The 15,702-nt window shown below is 43.1% G+C and overlaps 1 protein-coding gene across 2 annotated transcripts in view; it reads right to left on the reverse strand.

Annotated features, from left to right (window-relative positions):
- Nucleotides 1-13,727: 13,727 nt before the first annotated feature.
- LOC137370934 (transmembrane protein 272-like) overlaps nt 13,728-15,702 on the reverse strand; it is a 32,195-nt gene continuing 30,220 nt past the window's right edge. For both annotated transcript variants that reach the window (XM_068032806.1, XM_068032805.1), the window contains one exon: nt 13,728-14,090. In XM_068032806.1, the coding sequence (XP_067888907.1) occupies nt 13,728-14,090 (363 nt within the window). The remainder of the gene's footprint in view (nt 14,091-15,702) is intronic.

The raw sequence follows: 15,702 nt of genomic DNA on the forward strand, positions 1-15,702 counted from the left end.
CTCTGGAATTCAGCTCATTTTTCCTTGTTTGGACCAAGACCAATGAGGTCTGGAGCCGAGTGGCCCTGGCAGAACTCAAACTGAGCATTGGTAAGCAAGTTATTTCTGAGTGAGTGCCATTTGATAGCACTATCAACAACATCTTCTGATGACTGACAGTAGGCTGAATGGGCAGTAATTGGTTGGATTGGATTTGTCCTGCTTTTGTAGACAGGACATACATAGGCAATTTTCCAGATTGTCAGGTAAATGTCAGTATTGCAGGTGTACAGGAACAGCTCGGCGAGGGGCCCAGCTAGTTCTGGAGCACAAGTCTCCAGTACTCTTGTCAGGGCCCATAACCTTTGCAGTATCCTGTGAACTCAGCCATTTCTAGATATCATGTGGAGTGAATCAAATTGGCCAAAGAGTGGCATTTGTGATGCTGGGGAGCTCAGGAGGAGACTGAGATGGATCATCCACTTGGAACTTCTGTCTGAAGATGTTTGCAAATGCTTCAGTTTTGTCTTTTGCACTGATGTGCTGGGCTCTGCCATCACTGAGAATGGGGATATTTGTGGAGCTCCTTCCTCCTGTTAAGTGTTTAATTGTCCACTACCATTGATGACTGGATGTGACAGAACTGCAGATCTTTGATCTACCCAATTGGTTGTAGAATCGCTTAGCTCTGTCTATAGCATGCTACAGCCACTGTTTAGTATGCATGCAGTCCTGTGTTGTAGCTTCACCAGAATGCCATCACATTTTTAGATGCCTGGTGCTGCTCTCCAGACTCCTCATTGAACCAGGGTTGGTTCCCTTGCTTGATTGTAATGGTAGAGTGAGGTGGGATATGACAGGCCATGAAACATAGGAACATAGAAAATAGGAGCAGGATTAGGCCATTCGGCCCTTCGAACCTGCTCCGCCATTCATTATGATCATGGCTGATCATCCAACTCAGTAGCCTGTTCCTGCTTTCACCCCATACCATTTGATCCCTTTAGACCCAAGAGCTATATCCAACTCCTTCTTGAAAACATACAATATTTTGGCCTCAACTGCTTTGTGGTAGCGAATTCCACAGGCTCACCACTCTCTGGGTGAAGACATTTCTCCTCAACTCAGTCCTGAAAGATTTACCCCATATCCTTAGACTATGACCCCTGGTTCTGGACTCCCCCACCTTCGGGAACATCCTTCCTGCATTTACCCTGTCAAGTCCTGTTAGAATTTTATAGGGCTCTATGAAATCCCCCCTCACTCTTCTGAACTCCAACGAATATATTCCGAACCGACTCAATCTCTCCTCATACGTCAGTCCCACCATCCCACGAATCAGTCTGGTAAACATTCGCTGCAGTCCCTCTATAGAATGAACATCCTTCCACAGATAAGGAGACCAAAACTGCACACAATATTCCAGGTGTGGTTTCACCAAGGCCCTGTATAATTGCAGGAAGACATCCCTGCTCCTGTACTCGAATCCTCTCGCTATGAAGGCCAAAATACCATTTGCCTTTTTTACCGCCTGTTGTTCCTGCATGCTTACCTTCAGCGACTGGTGTACGAGAGCACCCAGGTCTCGTTGCATATTCCCCTCTCTCAGTTTATAGCTGTTCAGATAATAATCTGCCTTCCTATTTTTGCTACCAAAGTGAATAACCTCACATTTATCCACATTATACTGCATCTGCCATGCATTAGCCAAGTCACTCAACTTGTCCAAATCACCCTGAAGCCTCTCTGCATCCTCCTCACAACTCACCCTCCCACCCAGTTTTGGGTCATCTGCAAATTTGGACATATCACATTTATTTCCCTCATCTAAATCATTAATGTATATTGTGAATAGCTGGGGTCCTAGCACCGATCCCTGCGGTACCCCACTAGTCACTGCCTGCCATTCAGTGAAAGATCCATTTATCCCTACTCTTTCTTTCCTGTCTGCCAACCAATTTTCTATCCATCGCAATACATTACCCCCAATCCCAGGCGCTTTAATTTTACATGCTAATCTCTTATGTGGAACTTTGTCAAAAGCCTTCTGAAAGTCCAAATAAACCACATCCACTGGCTCCCCCTCATCAACTCTACTAGTTACATCCACAAAGAATTCTAGTAGATTTGTCAAGCATGATTTCCCTTTCATAAATCCATGCTGACTCTGCCCAATTCTACTGCTGTTCTCTAAGTGCTTGCCTATGTCAGCCTGACTGGTCTATAATTCCCTGCTTTCTCTCTACCTCCATTTTTAGATAGTGGGGTTACATTAGCTAACCTGCAATCTGTAGGAACTGTTCCAGAGTCTATAGAATCTTGGAAGATGACCACCAATGCATCCATTATTTCGAGGGCCACTTCCTTAAGTACTCTGGGATGCATACCATCAGGCCCTGGGGATTTATTGGCCTTCAATCCCATCAATTTCCCCAACACCATTTCTTTACTAATACTGATTTCTTTCAGTTTCTCTCTCTCACTAAGCCCTGTGTTCCCCAACATTTCTGGTATGATATTTGTGTCCTCCTTTGTGAAGACAGAACCAAAGTATGCATTTAGTTTGTCAGCCATTTCTTTATTCCCATAATAAATTCCCCTGTTTCTGACTGTAAGGGACCTACATTTGTCTTCACGAATCTTTTTCTCTTCACATACTTATAGAAACTTTTACAGTCAGTTTTTATGTTCCCTGCAAGCTTGCTCTCATACTCTATTTTCCCCTTCTTAATCAATCCCTTGATCCTCCTTTGCTGAATTCTAAACTGCTCCCAATCCTCAGTTCTGTTGTTTTTCCTGGCAAGTTTATATGCCTCTTCCTTGGATCTAATGCTATCTCTAATTTCCCTTGTAAGCCATGGTTTGGCTCCCTTTCCTGTTTTACTTTTGCGCCAGACAGGGATAAACAATTGTTGCAGTTCATCCATGCGCTCTTTAAATGTTTGCCTATCCACCATCATCCCTTTAAGTAACGTTTCCCAATCCGTCATGGCCAACTCGCGCCTCATATCTTCGTAGTTTCCTTGACTAAGATTCAGGACCCTTGTCTCAGAATCAACTACGTCACTCTGCATCTTGATTAAGAATTCTATCATATTATGGTTGCTCGTCCCCAAGGGGACTCGCACCACTAGATTGTCAATTACTTCTCCCTCATTACACAATACCCAGTATAAGATGCAAAAACAAGAAATGCTGGATTCATTCAGCAGGTCTGGCAGCATCTGTGGAAAGAGAGGCAGAGTTAACGTTTCGGGTCAGTGACCCTTCTTCGGAACTGACAAATATTAGAAAAGTCACAGATTATAAACAAGTGAGGTGGGGGTTGGGCAAGAGATAACAAAGGAGAAGGTGCAGATTGGACCAGGCCACATAGCTGACCAAAAGGTCACGGAGCAAAGGCAAACAATATGTTAATGGTGTGTTGAAAGACAAAGCATTAGTACAGATTAGGTGTGAATATACTGAATATTGAACATCAGCAGTGCAAACCTGAAGAAAAACAACCTGAAAAAAACAGTGGGTGAGCAAACTGAACAAACTAAGATGAACTGAAATAAATACAAAAAAAGATTGTAAAAAATGTAAAAAGGAATGCCAAAAAAAAAAAGGAAGAAAAAATAACTAAAAATGACTAAAAATGAAAGTAAAGTGGGGGGCTGTCATGCTCTGAAATTATTGAACTCAATGTTCAGACCGGCAGGCTGTAGTGTGCCTAATCGGTAGATGAGATGCTGTTCCTCGAGCTTGCGTTGATGTTCACTGGAACACTGCAGCAATCCCAGGACAGAGATGTGAGCATGAGAGCAGGGGGGAGTGTTGAAATGGCAAGCAACCGGAAGCTCAGGGTCCTGCTTGCGGACTGAGCGGAGATGTTCCGCAAAGCGGTCACCCAGTCTGCGCTTGGTCTCCCCAATGTAGAGGAGACCACACTGTGAGCAGCGAATACAGTATACTACATTGAAAGAAGTACAAGTAAATCGCTGCTTCACCTGAAAGGAGTGTTTGGGGCCTGGGATAGTGAGGAGAGAGGAGGTAAAGGGACAGGTATTACAACCCAGTATAAGATGGCCTGTTCTCTAGTTGGTTCCTCAATGTATTGGTCCAGAAAACTATCCCATATATACTCCAAGAATTCCTCCTCTACGGTATTGTTACTAATTTGATTTGCCCAATCTATATGCAGATTAAAGTCACTCATAATTACAGATGTTCCTTTATCGCATGCATCTCTAATTTCCTGTTTAATGCCATTCCCAACATCACCACTCCAGTTTGGGGGTCTATATACAACCCCCACTAACGTTTTTTGCCCCTTAGTGTTTCTCAGCTCTACCCATACAGATGCCACATTGTCAGAGCTAATAACTTTCCTCACTATTGCGTTAATTTCCTCTTTAACCAGCAATGCAACTCCACCGCCTTTTGCTTATTGTCTGTCCTTCCTTAATACTGAATATCCCTGGATGTTCATTTCCCATCCCTGGTCACCTTGCAGTCTTGTCTCCGTAATCCCGACTATATCATACCCATTTACATCTATTTGCGCGATTAATTCATCCACTTTATTGCGAATGCTCCGCGCAATAAGGCACAAAGCTTCAGGCTTGTCTTTTTAACATTACTTGTCCCCTTCCCACTATTTTTCACTGTGGCCCTGTTTGATTCAGGCCCTTGATTTCTCTGCCTATCACTTTTCTTATTCCCCTTGCTGTCTTTTGTTCTTGTCTTTGATCCCCACCCCCACCTCTGACTCCTTGCAAAGGTTCCCATCCCCCTGCAATTTAGTTTAAACCCTCCCCAACCACTCTAGCAAATACTCCCCCTAGGACATCAGTCCTGGTCCTGCCCGAGCGTAACCCGTCCAGTTTGTACTCATCCCACCTCCCCCAGAACCGGTCCCAATGCCCCAGGAATCTAAAACCCTCCCCCTCACACCATCTCTTCTGCCACGTATTCATCCGATATATCCTGCTATTTCTACTCTAGCACGTGGCACTGGTAGTAATCCTGAGATCACTACCTTTGAGGTCCTACTTTTCAACTTACTTCCTAGCTCCCTATATTCTGCTTTTAGGACCTCATCCTTTTTTTGTTACCTATGTCGTTTGTACCAATGTGTACCACGACCACTGGCTGTTCACCCTCCCGCTTCAGAATGTTCTGTAACTGCTCTGAGACATCCTTGACCCTAGCACTAGGGAGGCAACATACCATCCTGGAGTCTCTTTTGCGGCACAGAAATGCCTATCTATTCCCCTTACAATTGAATCCCCTAAAACTATTGTATTCCCACACTTTTTACTCCTCCCCTGTGCAGCAGAGCCAACTGTGGTGCAACGAATTGGGCTTTCCCCTGAGAGGCCATGCCCCCCAGCAGTATCCAAATCAGTATACCTGTTTTTCAGGGGAATAGCCACAGGAGATTCCTGAACTGCCTGCCTAGTCCTCTTGCTCTGCCTGGTGGTCACCCATTCCCCTCCTGCTTGTGGGGTCTGAGCCTGCGGTGTGACCACTTCTCTATACGTGCTATCCACGATACTGTCCGCCTCGTGGATGCTCCACAGTTTCCCCAGCTGCCACTCCAGCTCCGAAACCCGGGCTTCCAGGAGCTGCAGCTGGAAACATTTCCTGCACACATGCTGGTCCCGGGCACTGGAAATGTTCCCAGCTTCCGAAATGGAGCACAAGGAGCACACCACGACTTTGAGCTCTCCTGCCATGACTTCACCCTTTAAATTAAATTAAACCTTCTGGAAGATCTTAATGTCCAATAATATCAGTTACTGTCGGGCCCTTGTCCCTGGTCCTCGTTACTACAGAACTCCCTAAAAAAAAACTACTTACTATATTTGAAATAAACTTTAAACTTTTGAACTTTTCTTACCTGAGATACTTATCCAGCTATTTAGAGCTATTACCTAAAAGCAGTGACTCAGCAACCAATCACCTTGCAGCTCTCTTGCTGGCTTTTTTTTTCAAAACTCCAGCGCGCCTCCACTGCACATTTAAACTCTGCCGGTCTCGCTCAGTCTCACTCCTTCCCACTGCCGCTGCACTTTTAAACTCTGCCGGTCTCGCTCCTTCCCGCTGCACTTTTAAACTCTGCCAGTCAAGCTTACAGATTGTGGTTGAATACAATTCTGCTGCTTCTGATGGCCCACAGTGCCTCATGGATGCCCAGTTTTGAGCTTCTAGATCTGTTCTGACTCCACAATGGATGGTGTCCTTAGTGTGAAGACGGGACTTCATCTCCATAAGAGCTATGGGGTGATCACTCCTACCAATACTGTCATGGACAGGTGCATCTGCGACAGTGAGGGTGAGGTCAAGTTGGTTTTTCCCTCTTGTTGGGTCTTTCACCATCTGCTGCAGGCCCAGACTGGCAGATATGTCCTTCAGAACTCCGCCAGCTCAGTCAATAGTGGTGCTACCAAGCCCCTCTTGGTGACAGGCATTGAAAACCCCAACCAGACTACTTTCTGTGCCCTTGCTATCCTCAGTTCTCCTTCCAACTGGTGTTCAACATGGAGGAGCAATGACTCATCAGCTGAGGGAGGGCGGTAGATGGTAAACAGCAGGCGGTTTCTTTGCCTATGTTTGACCTGATGCCATGAGACTTTGTGGGGTCTGGAGTCGATGTTGAGGACTCCCAGGTCAACTCTCTTCCAAAAGTATACCACTATGGCGTCACCTCTGGTGGGTCTGTCCTGCCGGTGTGATAGGACATAACCAAGGAAGGTAATGGAGGTGTCTGGGACATAGGCTGTAAGGTATGATTTGGTGAGTATGAGTATGTCACACTGTTGCTTGACTAGTCTGGGACAGCTCTCCCAATTTTGGCACAGGTCCCAGATGTTGGCGAGGAAGACTTTGCAGGGTCGACTGGGCAGGGTGTGTGTTTTTTCCAGTGCCTAGGTCGATGCAGATGATGCATCCAATTTTATTCTCATTTGACTTTTCTGTAGTGGTTTGTGGCTTGTTAGGCCATTTCAGAGGGCAGTAAAGAATCAACCACTTTGCTCTGGATTCGGAGTCACGTGTAGGCCTGACCAGATAAGAATTGCAGATTTCCTTCCCTCAAGGATATTAGTGAACCGTTTGGATTTTTACAACAATCTTCTAGTTTCATTATCATCATTACAGATACAGATACCATCAACATCCTAGGGGTTACCATTGATCAGAAACTTAACTGGACCAGTCATATAAATACTGTGGTGACAATAGCAGGTCAGAAGGCTGGGAATTCTGTGGTGAATAACTCACTTCCTGACTCCCCAAAGCCTGTCCACCATCTACAAGGCACAAGTCAGGAGTGTGATGGAATACTCTCCACTTGTCTGGATGGATGCAGCTCCAACAATACTCAAGAAGCTCGACACCATCCAGGATAAAGCAGCCCGCTTGATTGGCACCCCATCCAGCACTTGAAACATTCACTCCCTCCACCACTGGCGCACAGTGGCAGCAGTGTGTACCATATACAAGATGCACTGCAGCAACTCACCAAGGCTCCTTTGACAGCATCTTCCAAACCTGTGACCTCTGCTAGCTAGAAGGATAAGTGCAGCAGATGCATGGGAACACCACCACCTGCAAGTTCCCCTCCAAGCCACACACCATCCTGATTTGGAACGATATCACCATTCCTTCACTGTTGCTAGGTCAAAACATGGAACTCTCTTCCTACCAGCACTGCGGGCATACCTACACCACCTGAACTGCAATAGTTCAAGAAGGCAGCTCACCACCGCCTTCTCAAGGGCACTTAGGGATGGGCAATAAATGCAGGCCTAACTGTTGACGTTCACATCCTGTGAATGAATAAAAAAAGCTGACAAACTAGCTTTTTATTCCAGATTTATTAATTGTACTCCAATTCCCCAGATTTTAACTCATGTCTCCAGAGCATTAGTCTAGGTCTCTGTAATCCAGTAATATGACCACTATGCTACTGTTGCTGTTTTTGTATAGCTTAGTACCATACACATTAAGCCATTGGGGCAACTTTTGACCACCTTAAATCACATACAGTTTGTAAGGTAAATTAATTTCAGCGGTCTAAATCAGTTCCCTTGTAGGCAGAAGTCAACAAAACTGCCTAAAATTCAGTACTAATTGATACTTTGTAGGCTTGTTGTGGGAAACCACAAATCTGTTGGTGCAAGAAATGGAAATGCCAAACTGAATGACTGAGTATCAAATTTAAAAAAAAACAAGGTGATATTTAATTTCACAAAGGTTTCAACGTTTTATTGCATTTGACCAGTACAGCATATGACATCAGACAGCATTTTACATTTAACTCAATTGGTACATAGATATTCTCTGCATGTCTGTAATCCATCTCCCCCCCATCTCCGTTTCTCTATCCATAGTGCTGGTATTGATAATAGTCAATCCCGAGGATTAAAATAGTGGTGTTAGCGGAATCAGAAGAATTAGAACATTAGAACATTACAGCGCAGTACAGGCCCTTCGGCCCTCGATGTTGCGCCGACCATCTGACCTACACTATTCCATTTTCATCCATATGTCTATCCAATGACCACTTAAATGCCCTTAAAGTTGGCGAGTCTACTACTGTTGCAGGCAGGGCGTTCCACGCCCCTACTACTCTCTGCGTAAAGAAACTACCTCTGACATCTGTCCTATATCTTTCACCCCTCAACTTAAAGCTATGTCCCCTCGTGTTTGCCATCATCATCCGAGGAAAAAGACTCTCACTATCCACCCTATCTAACCCTCTGATTATCTTGTATGTCTCTATTAAGTCACCTCTCCTCCTCCTTCTCTCTAACGAAAACAACCCCAAGTCCCTCAGCCTTTCCTCGTAAGACCTTCCCTCCATACCAGGCAACATCCTAGTAAATCTCCTCTGCACCCTTTCCAAAGCTTCCACATCCTTCCTATAATGCGGTGACCAGAACTGCACGCAATACTCAAGGTGCGGCCTCACCAGAGTTTTGTACAGCTGCATCATGACCTCGTGGCTCCGAAACTCGATCCCCCTACTAATAAAAGCTAACACACCATATGCCTTCTTAACAGCCCTATTAACCTGGTAAATGTTACATTTATTGATCACCGGGTGCTACGTTATGAGCACAGGATCATTTGAACCGTCATGAGAATAGGGAATCATTCTGTAGCACTGCCATTGACCTTTGTGTACAAACTTTTTATATCATGCAATAAAATAGGAACATTAACAAAATGCACTTTGATCTGAGCCATTAGAACACAATTTAGGCTTTCTACAATTAATTTAACTATAATTTATGATCATTCTATTTATTCAGTTGAATTATTAACTTTTTTATTTTTGGCATCATAAAATTTGAAGTGCTCAAAATGGAAATAGAAATTCAAAAATAGTTCATTAAATGACCCCAATTTGAAAAAAAGATAGTTTTCGGGTGACTCAATGTCTGACTGTCAAAACCTCTCCACCATCTAAAGATCTCAAGTTAGGTGTGGGATTGAATATCAGCACTCACCAAATGGATTCAGTCACAACATGACGCAAGGAGCTTCCATCCAGGCTAAAACAATGTGTTTGATCAGTCCCTTGCCACAGCCATCAATATCCATCCCCTCCATCACAGGTGAAAGCAGACAGTAGGGTAAAAGGTAATTATTCAGATTGGAGGATGATAGAAGAAAAGAGAAGACTTAGAGGGGACCTGATTGAGGTTTTTAAAAGTTCTGAATGAGTTGAACAAAGTAGATGTGGAGAAAATGATTCCACTTGTGGGAGAACCGAAAACGAGGGACCATCAATACAAGATAGTTACTAATAGATCCAACAGGGAAATGAGGAAAAATTTCTTTAGTGAGAGAGTGGTTAGAATGTGAAACCCATTACCACAGAAGGTGCTTAAAGCAAATAGCTTAGATGCTTTGAAAAGGAAACTGGATAAGTACTTAAGAGAAAAGGGAATAGAAAGATATGCTGAAAGGCTGAAGGAGATGGGATGGTAGGAGAGATGTGTGGAGTATAAACACCAGCACAGACTAATTGGGCCGAATGGCCTATTTCTAAATGTATATGCAAAGTAATTCTATGATATTGCAGAATGTACTGTCTACAGGAGGCACTGCAGCAAATCACCAAACTTACTTCATAAGCACCGCCCACCCCTGTGCCAACTATCTATAAGAATGACAACAGCAACAACACTGAGAACACCATTACCTCCAAGCTTCTTTCCAATTCTCTCACCATCTTGATTAGAACATTTATCATTATCCCTTCATCATCACTGAGCCTAAGTCCTGGAATTCACTACCTAACACCATTTTGGGAGCACCATCAACACAAGGACTGTGGGAGATGGCCAATTACCACCATCTCAGGGAAACTATGATAGATAATAAATGTGGCACCCGCAAACCAATCCATGTCAGAATTCACTATGGCAGTTGGTGTCATGTATATTGTCTTTGATACAAAGATATCTCGTTGCCTTTGCATACTTCTATAAAGACAAAGAATCCAATGATGAAAAGTATATTTTAAATTATTTTTTTCATTAAATCGTATTTAACATCTGGTGGTGAAGGGGAGGTGCTGAGACCAAGGTTAGTAGCAAGTGTTGGCGTTGACAAGCAGGAAGGCAGGGACCAGAAAAGGGAGCAGTAGCAGAGTGCAGAAAATTATTGTAGCAATTTGTCACATTAATATGCATTAAGAAAAAAATTGAATTTATCACACCCTTAGGACAACCCAAAATACTTGACTTACAATGAATAACTCGAAGTACAGTGGTTGTTGATATGTAGGTGACTACTGCACATAGCAAGGTCCCACAAATTGTAAATGAGATCATGACCAGTTAATCTAACTACCCATCCCTCATCTAATGGTTCTTTGGCCTTTAACCTGTATTCATAGTAAAAAGGGTTTATTATCTTTAACAAAGAAGTTTCATGTTGACCAGAATGGCACTGTTGCTTAGAGGGTTAAATTATGGAGGACAGATTGCATGAACTTGGTTTGTTTGCCCTCAAATGTAGAATCAGAGAATGATAGAGTACAAGAGGCCATTTGCGCCACCGTGCCTATGCCGACTTTTTGAAAGATCTAACTAATTCGTCAGACTTACCTGCTGTTTCCCCTTAGCACTGCAAATTCTCCTCCTTCAAGTATGTCTCCAATTTCCTTTTGGAAGTTATTATTGAATCTGCTTCCACCACCCTTTAGGCAGTGCATTCCAGATCATAACTTGTGACATAATTCTTTTTTCCTTTTGTCACTTCTGGGTCTTCAGGCACTTACCTTAGATTTATGTTCTCTATTACTGACCCTTCTGCCACTGGGAACAGTTTCTCCTTATTTACTCTATCAAAACCCTTCATGATTTTAAGCATCTGTATCAAATCTCCCCTTAACATTAAACCTGCTCTAAAAAGAAGAACCCTAGTTTCTCTAGTCTCTCCATGTAACTGAAGCCTTTCATCTCTGGTACCATTCTAGCAAATCTTCACTGCACCCTGTCTAATGCCTTGACACCTGTCTAAAAGTATGGTGCCTAGAATTGACCACAGTACTCCAGCCAGGGACTACTCTATGTTTTATAACAGTTTAACATAACTTGCTTGTTTTTGTACTCTATGCCTCTATTTATAAAGCCAAGAATTTCATATGCCTTTTTTAGCAGCCTTCTCAACTTGGCTTGTGTATATATATCTTCAATTCGCTCTGTTCCTGCTCCCCCCTTTAAAATTGTACCCTTTAATTTAGATTGCCATTCCTCATTCTTCCCACCAAAATTAATTACTTCACACTCCTCTGCATTAAATTTCATCTGCCACATGTCTGCCCAGTTCACCCATCTTTGTCCTCTGGGATTCTGTTACAATCCTCCTTATTGTTTACTACATTTCCCAGCTTTGTGTCACCTGCAAGCTTTAAATTTAGACCCAATATACTCAGGTCCATGACATTAATATATATCAAAAATATTAGTCGTCCCACAATGAACCTAGGGAATTCCACTGCACACTCCCTTTTAATCTGAAAAACAACGGTTTAACCCTACTCTCTGCTTTCTATCCCTTCGCCAATTACATATCCACACAGCCACCGCCCCTTTAATACCATGGCCTTCAATTTTGCTAACAACTCCATTATGTAGTATTTTGTTAAACGTATTTTGAAAGTCCAGGTACACATCAACTGTACACCCATCAACCCTTTCCGTTACTTCATCAAAAATGGCAGATTTACATTTGCGAAATCGAAGAGAATGAATGTACAAAGGCAAGTGACTTCAAATCCAATCTATATCAGGCAAATCAAATAAAATGGTTCCTTTACTTTTTCAGTATTCATCATCCTTAAGTTTAGTTACTTGATATTATAGGCCCCTTCAAGATAATGGGGATAATACATATTTTCTTTAATTTATTTAAGTTAACAGAGTGATGCAACAAGCAACTGTGTCCCACTGGCCTGGGGACAAAAGATTTTTTATGTTATTTTATTTTTGGCCTCTTTACTGCACTTACACTATAGAGTTGTACACTTCATAAGTATTAAAAATATGTTTTAAAGGGGCAGTTTTTTTCTGGGTAGGCTCAGGTGAGAACAGTTCACACTGAAAACATGGCTCTCATGTTAGCCACTCAACATAGTCCTCAGCCCAGATACAATGAATGGCCTGAAGAAGGGTCACTGACCTGAAACGTTAACTCTGCTTCTCTCTCCACAGATGCTGCCAGACCTGCTGAGTATTTCCAGCATTTCTTGTTTTTTTATATACAATGAATGGCCTGACTCTGTAATCATATTGCCAGCCATGTCATTCATACACAAACCTGATTAACTGTTGAAGCAGTACCTGTTTAGCAAAGTAATAGGAACCAGTTGCATGTTCCCAGTGGCATGCGATGTTAAAACCATTCTGTAATTTGGAAGTCTCCCAAAATTATTTATTTCTAATACATTATCTTGTATTTAGTGCAACAAGTTCTGGTGGCCTAGTGCAGCTACTTGTGGAGGTATCGCAGGTAACTGCAAACACTTTCATTTATATAGTATCTTTAAGATGAACAAATGTCCCAAGGTGCTTCAAAGAAACAAGCAGATGAAAATGAACTCTGAGCCCAAGAAAGAGATATTAACAGAGTGAATAAAAGCTTGGACCAAGATCTGAGTTTTAAAGAGGGTCTTAGAGAAGAAAGATGGAGGTGGAGAGGTTTCAAGAGGGAATTCAGAGCATTGGGTCTAGATGGTTGAAGGCACGGCCACCAGTAGAGGGGTGCACCAGAAGCCATAAGTGCCTTGAATTACTAACTTGTGAGCTTAATGTATGCTCCTCTTGCCAGAACCTATGTCCTCATATATTTCTCGAAAAATTGAAATGATGCACTTTTATCTCAGTCCCCCATGTGCCTTGACTCAGTTTGAGCCAAATCATTTAAGCTATCACTGAAGATATCAAATATCAAAATAGCATGCAAGTGCAAGCAGTGAGAAACCTCAAACAAATATGAAAAAAATGCACAAAGATGCTTGTTTTAGGGCTGCACATGCCTCAAATTTAGCCCGATATTTTCATTTAGATGTACATGTAGACAGTAGAATCTATGTAACAGGGCACAGCAGAGAAGACAGTTACTTATAACCAGACCTGAAAATAACTGGAATAGCCGAACCACTGACTTCTTGAAACTGTGCATTTCAATCGGGAATTTCTGTTTTATTCGTATTTTCATGTGTCTAGTTTTCAGCCAGATTTTCACTCTTCTTCTGAATCATCACTTTGCTTTGAGAAAGAGAATAAGCAGCAACTGCACAGTACCAAAAGGCCTAAAACTGTATGACTTATGACAAGAACAACAACTGAGAATATGTACACCGTTTTATCACAGTAATCCTGAGGCTGGTGAAAAGGCGGAATGAAATTGGGCAAATAAGCAGAGAATACCCAGTAGTTTCCCAAAATAAACCACACAAAGAGGAACAGACTGAGCGTGACATGGATGTAATATCTGTGCAGATTTTGTCGCCAGGGATATTCATCATCATCATCATCGCCAATCATGACAGACTTGGAAAGAAGTTGCCTCATTTTTGCAGAATCATACAGTAGGAGGGTGACCTGTGTAATTAGTATAGCAAAACAGTATTAATACAAGGTCATAAGAACATAAGAAATTGGAACAGGAATAGGCCTGTTTTGGCCCTTCAGCCCTGCTCTGCCATTCATTAAGATCCTGGCTGATCTTCTACCTCAACTCCAGCTTCCTGCATTATCCCCATATCCCTAGATTCCCTTAGTATTGAAAAATCCATCAATCTTTGTTGTGAACATATTCAACGGATGAGCATCCACAGCTCTCTGGGGGGGTAGAGGATTCTAAAAATTCACAACCTTCTGAGTGAAAAAAATTCTCCTTCTGTCAGTCCTAAATGACCAACCCCTTATTCTGAGACTGTGATCTAGACTCTCCAGCCAGGAGGAACATCCTCCCAGCATCTACCTTGTCAAGCCCCTTAAGAATTCTATATGTTTCAATAAGATCAATATTGTATTCTCACTGTATAGGGCACTTGCTTATGGCTTTTAACAGCACCAAAACCTTCGTTTTCAGAGCCTGTTTCTATATTTTATAAATATAAAGGCAGAAATAAACTAGAATAGTTTCACTCAATTAAAATACATGTGACAAATAGAAAACCTTTGTAGGCAGCCAGCAATATGGCAAGCTTTTATTTGTTGTTTTAAAAAAGTCTTCTTAAAAGCATTGCACTTGCCTATTAAAAAGCTAGCAAGGAGAAACAAAACCAGTCACGTGCCCTTCACAATACTGTCAGAAACACTTACTTTTTATTCTAACCATTAGGAATGTAAGTGAGGAAGCATGATCTGTACAATCTGATAGGCTAACAAACACAGTTATCATTTTGCACAAAGTAAATTCTAATATCCCGAGATAAAAGGAACCTTGTCACATATCCAGAAACACTAAATCGTTTCCATTATTTGGTTGATAACTTTTAGCATTTATATTAACATCTGCTGTGCCTTAACACCATTCCCCGCCCACCGCCCCCCCCCCCCCCAATGGTCCTCACATCACCATCTGTGAGAACAGCCAACTATATTCATAGGTTGTAATTTTATGCCCCCCCCACCATTCCCCCGCAGGAGCGGGGTGGTAGTACAATTGAGTGGGAGGTGCTGCAATTTTACGTGGGGAGGGGGTGAGAAACTGCCCGCCCGCCCCTGGCCAATCAAAGCCCTTAAGTGGCCAATTAACTGCTACTTAAGGGCCTCCACCCATCGCCGCTGGTATTTTACCGAGTTCCCCCAGGAGGCCGCCAAATAAAACCTGGCGGTCTCCTTGCGGGCTGGGGGCCCTCCTGATTGGACACCCTGTGCCCCACAGAGGGGCCCCTTATGGCCCAACCTCCCCCACTAGACAACACTCCTCCACCAACCAAACCCCCCTTGTCTCACCAGGTCCCGGCTGATTGGGACCTCGCCGGAGACAGACACTTATCGTGTTTCCTGGGCTGGCGTCCTTCTTGCTGCTGAAGCTGGGTGCAGTCCCGGCAGTGGCCACCACTCTCAGTGTAAAGTCCTGGCATGGCTCCCCAGACTCGGCGAAGATGGGCTCACCCCGACTTCTTGGCTGGTGGGCGGGGCCTCCCACCCAACGTAACATTCCAGCCATAATTTCATGTTCTCACTTCATGTTTTTACCACT

This window comes from Heterodontus francisci, chromosome 6 (assembly GCF_036365525.1).
Source record: "Heterodontus francisci isolate sHetFra1 chromosome 6, sHetFra1.hap1, whole genome shotgun sequence".
NCBI classification, from domain to species: Eukaryota; Metazoa; Chordata; class Chondrichthyes; order Heterodontiformes; family Heterodontidae; genus Heterodontus; species Heterodontus francisci.